This window comes from Manacus vitellinus, unplaced genomic scaffold (genome assembly GCF_001715985.3).
Source record: "Manacus vitellinus isolate BGI_N305 unplaced genomic scaffold, ASM171598v3 scaffold_26_pilon, whole genome shotgun sequence".
NCBI lineage: Eukaryota > Metazoa > Chordata > Aves > Passeriformes > Pipridae > Manacus > Manacus vitellinus.
Window position 1 is genome coordinate 8,639,319 of NW_021939960.1, and position 5,285 is coordinate 8,644,603.

The 5,285-nt window shown below is 60.2% G+C and overlaps 1 protein-coding gene across 1 annotated transcript in view; it reads right to left on the reverse strand.

The window, feature by feature from the left end:
• Window positions 1–674: 674 nt before the first annotated feature.
• Window positions 675–5,285, reverse strand: part of BCL2L1 (BCL2 like 1) — a 17,121-nt gene continuing 12,510 nt past the window's right edge. The window contains exon 2 of the mRNA XM_008919985.3: window positions 675–2,439. Within this exon, the coding sequence (XP_008918233.3) occupies window positions 2,302–2,439 (138 nt within the window). The 3' untranslated portion in view covers window positions 675–2,301. The remainder of the gene's footprint in view (window positions 2,440–5,285) is intronic.

Here is a 5,285-nt window from a genome sequence, read left to right on the forward strand (position 1 = left end):
TTCTCCCGCTGCCCACGGGATGGTGCTCGTGTCCGTGGGCTCCCACCGCATCCCGCCGGGCCATGGAGCCCGTCAGGGCCCGGCCGCTGCCCCCCACGCTCCGGGGGTCCTCCGGAAGCGACAGGAGGGTCTGGGGAAGGCTAAGCTGTGCAGGGAGCGTCCTGCGGTGGGAGGGATATGGGAGTGGCTCGGTGTCCCCCACGCTTGTGACACCCCGAAAAAGCCCCAGTGTTTGTGGGGTCCTACCCGCGTGGGGTTCAAACTGTGCCAGAATGAGCCCCCCACAAAGGGAGGGTGGTGGTGGAGAGGAGATTTCTCCTTTTGACATACAGCCCCGGGAATGCAGGGGGGTTGTGGGTCCCAGTAAGGCTGTGAGCCCCCTGCCGTCCTCACCCCAACATGACTAAGGGTGCTGAGCCCATGTCCCCAAAACCACCACCTCCAGCCCAGATAAGAGCCTGTCCTGGGCTCTCCTGCCCCCATCACCCCTTAGTACCACCCCCTCACCCCCACATCCCCTCGGGACTACAGCAAGCTCCTTGGAGCATCCCAACCCTTCCCTGGGCACAGAGAGGACCCCATCCCCATCTATCCATTCCGCTGAAGGTAACTCCTTTGGGCCCAAAGTTGCCCAAATTCCCAATGTTTGCAAAGACCACAGCACCACCAGCAGCTCCAATGACAACTTTATTAGTGGATCACCTCCACCTGCAATCCGAAGCGTTCAATGTTTGGGCTAATGTTAGTCCTTGTGCTCCCCGTGTGGGATCTGAGCGGATCCTACACAGGGAGCGCAAGTCTGTGCTCAGTGGCCAAGTGAGCCCCCCTGGAGCGTCTGGTTCTTCCCCCCCCACCTCCATCCCACCTTGGCCTCTTCAGGGAGCATGGCCCCACACATAAATACGGACAGACAAGATAACAAAAATAGCATTGAGTATTCACAAATGAATTAAAAACTACTCGACCTGTACAGAGCGGAGCGCGGGCGTACGTACATCGACAGGCCCGCGTGGAGAGCTGTGTGCGCCAGTGGTGGGCTCTGAGGGATGAGGGGGTTTATTCTGGAAGCTATTAAAGGCTGGAGGTTCCCTGCTCCAGCAGCAGCAGGAGCAAGGGAGGGATGAGGGGGAGGGAAGCCAGACACCTCAGTCACTGCATGCACCCATAACAGCCACGCACGGATCTGCCAGGGATCTGCCTGCGCTATGGGACTGCGAGCAAACGGGACAGCACTGGAGAGGCTCCCACTGTCCCCAAAGAGGCTTCCCAGTGGCCGGCACGGCTCTGAGCCAGTGCCAGCCCTCTCTCTCTCACCTCCTCTGGGCTTGCTTCCCTGCTGGTCCCATGGATCAGCTGTTCCCTGGGCTTTGCCACCCCTGTGAAGGACATCACTCCCCCTGCCCTTTCCAATCCCTGGCTCTGCATTCCTGGACACCACAGCCCCAGCTCTCTGCAGAGCTCCTTGTGCCAGGGACAAGCACTCTCCCCCTTGCCTGCCTCCCTCCTTTGCCAGCCCAGAGGAGCAGGCTGGGGACAGATGAGCACAGCCCCACAGCCATCTACATTCGGAAGGAGGAGGAGGAGGAAGACGAAGAGGACAAGGAACCCTTCCAACAAGACACAGCCCTGGGCCTGGTACACCATCCCAACCTGGGACTGGATGCAGCTCCCAGCAGCTGATGTCCAGGGAGAAGAGGGCTTGGGGGACTTACTGAGGGCAGAGCTCCTCGCCCCCGGCCTCTGCCTCTTCCTCCTGCTCCCCCCACCACAGGGATGAGCTCTGCCTGGAAAAGCAAGGACGGGACAGGGATGCAGGGAAGCTCCATCCCTCTGTGCAGCCTGCCTCTTCCCAGTGCCTAAGCATGGAGACGGGGGCATGGAGCCTGACCCTTGCTCTGGCTGGGGAACCTTATATTAGTGACACATCTACACACACGCACGCACTCACACATGCAAAAATAAGTCTGTTTATTTTCTTCCACGTGATCTGGAGGACCCTGCAGGGCTGGGACACCTTCTAGCCTGTGCCCCACAGCTGCCTGGATCTCCCCAGCGCTGGGAGCCGGTGGCTGAAGCGCTGCATTGGCCTCAGCGCCTTTAAAACACAACGGAACAGTAAATAAGACGGGCTACGATAAAAGGAGCTGGGCGGCACGAGGGAGACAACTCCGTGGAGCAGGGTGGTGCTCAGCCGGGACCCAGGAGCTGCTCCCCCGCGCCGGTGCCGGTGCTTGGGAGCGGAGTGTAGTGGATGTGGCGGTGAAGGCGCAGCCGTCCTGGCGACGGGGGGCTCGCGGCGGGTCACTTGCGGCTCAGCAGGGATCCCAGCAGAAGCACTCCGGCCACTGTCGCCCCGGTCAGGAGCCATTTGTTGAAGGTCTCCTGGCCTTTCCTCACCTCGGCAGCAGCATCGTTCCCGTAGAGGTCCACAAAGCGTTCCTGCGGGAAGAGGGAATAGTGAGCAGAGGGGCGGGCGAGGAGCACGGAGGGAAGGGGCAGGAAGGCTGGCGGGCTCCTGCTGGCAGGAAAGCTGTGGTGTGGAGCGGGCAGATGACAGATGCCTTGTGCTTCCTCGCTCTGAATCATGCACAGAGGGCAATGGGGGAAGCACAGGACCAGTCATGAGAGAAGAGGATGCCAGAAAGGATTTGTGAGGAGAACACCACGCAGGCAGGGCAGGGGATGCATCACGTGCTCTCGGCTCTCTAAAATTAGCATCGAAGTGGGATAGAAATCATTGCAGCAGGAACACACTGGGCTCCATTCCCTGGCTGAGGCCTGGGGAAGCAGCAGCAGGGCTGATGCCCACAGTTGTGAGCCCACACCATGTATCCCACCACTGATTTCATCACCACATTGCTGCATCCCGGCACGACGAGTACTCCTACATCCTGGCCCTCACAGGTTACTCCATAACACAAACTGGATTTCATGAATCCCTGTGGCAAAGGCAGACACTGGGTCGCCAAACTACTGCCTTCCCACGGCTTCAGGAGAGCAGGCCAAGCATGAGGCTTGGCCAGGAATGCAGTCACTCCAGCCCAGCTCGTCCAAGCCGGCCGCCTCCAGCCCTTCATCTCCAGCAGCAGCAAGAGCTGGGAAGATTTAAGAAGAACCACAGCCCCTCTCCCTGGGGCTGGGGATAGGTGGCCATGGCCTGGACTGGGGGAGATAGAGGGCAGAGAGAGACCACCAGAGTTGAACTGCTCCTGAAAACAGGCACGTCTGTGCCCAGGTAGCCCGCTCATGGCATGCTGCCAACCCTCCTGCTGCCCCAGGCACCAGGAACCTTGACCCACTGTGAGGAGAGCTGCTGGGGTCCATGGGCTGCACACAGAAGGGCAGGAGGGGTCCCTGGGCAGGCTGCAGGAAGCAGGGAAACATATGGCCCAGGATCTCCCAGGTTTATCAGGGCTGAGCAGGAGCCACAGGGCCAGAGGGAGCGGGAGCTGCGAGCTCCAGGCTCAGGGATCGCCAGCAGCCTGGCGTCAGCAGGGGCTTGATGCTGTCGCACCTTGAGTCCATCTTCCCAACAAGGTCCCCTGTTCCCTGATAAGTGAAGGCAGTTCCAGTAACCCGGCTGCTCTGGGAAAGCAGAGATAAGCCCAGCTGACGCTGTGCTCATGTCACGCCTCACCACGGGCTCCACGCAGACTGGAGCAGCATCCCCGCCTGCCCTCCCGGTCTGGCAGCTCTGCCTGCATGCTGCTTCCCACACCTGCCCACAGCCTGCGGCCACAGGACTGCAGGGGTTTGGTGCCCAGGTCATGGTTGGCACCCATGTCACTCATGGAACATGGTGCCAGTTTCCCAGCTCCCACAAAACAGCCCCAGCACGGTCACAGCTGGTGGGGTATCTCCTCACCTTGCCACACACCTTCAGTCAAGCTCACACAGCTTTTCACAGCAAGGTGTGTGTGCAGCAGACCTGCATGCTCGCTCCCAGGGAGCCAGGCTGTGTCCCTCTCCATGGCCACAGGCCTCCTCACCACAGGGGATCCGGTCCTTGATGGGCTGCACCTCAGCATCCACCTCTGCCACCAAAGCTCTTCTCCACCTCCCACCAAACACCAGCATCTCCACCTCCCCCGTCTGCCTTCCACACCCTGTGACCATGAGGAGGTACCCACAGACTCAAGGGCAGGGTGTTGGGACAACAGGAACTTGGGGACTTTGCTAACTCACCCCAGGGCATGACACTGCTGCCTCTTCAGGGATGTGACAATCATCCCCATGACTCACACCACATACATGGAGTGGCAGAAGGCAGCTCGCTTCCCACCATGCCTGCCAGCTGGCATGGGATCCGTAGAGGTGTTGTACTGTGTGCCAGCCCCACAGGAACGGGCAGCTCACAGGCAGGTGCTGTCCAGGGAGAAAGGTGAAGGCTGCTGCCCACTGCCAGCCCCTCTGCCTGGCCCCTCACCCAGGGAACAGCCAGTGACGTGCTGCAGGAGAGGGATGAGAGGAAAGCTCAAACCCAAGGAGGGGGTATCTTAAATTCTGGCACAGGAAGTCTCTCTGCTGACAGGTGGTGATGAGCATGGAGCTGTTACAGGGCAGGGCAAGCAGCAGCAAACTGAGAGCAGGCTGGCAGGGATGGAGGGCACAGGGAACTGGGGTAGAAGGCACAGCCTTGTCCAAAACCACCACCCTTACAACATCTGTGCCAGGGGAGGTTTAAGCTGCACAGTAAGAAAAGGTTCTTCACCCAGAGGGTGGCTGGGCACTGGTACAGGGTCCCCAGGGAAGTGATCCTGGCACCAAGCCTGAACCAGAGTTCAAGGAGCATTTGGACAATGCTCTCAGGGACAGGGTGGGATTGTTGGGCTGTCCTGTGCAGGGCCAGGAATTGGACTCAACAATCCTTGTGGGTCCCTTCTCTCTGTGCCAGGGCCCTTGCCCCAGGGATGGTTCTCCCCTTGGAGGGCAGGGCCACACAGCCACCTGGCCTCTCCATGGGACAGGCACCAGGAGAGGGCCTCCCTTGGCCAGGCAGGGAGCCAGGGAGGGCTGGCAGCCTGCTCTCCCTGCTGCTTTTTCCATGGCATGTGCTGCCGAGCACATGGAAAGGCAGTTCCAAGAAGTGTGTTTTGAAGCCCTTACTTCTAAGAAAAGGAAGTGTTTGCTGGAGGAGAGATAAATGGCGCATGGTGAACGCAGAGCTATCGGGTGCTACAGACGGAGGGGAGCACGGCCAGAGCCTGGCACGGGCAGGGAGGGGGCATGAGCCCTTCTCCTTCCCTTGGGAAGGGAGCAGCAGCTGCTGGATCCACAGCTGGGGG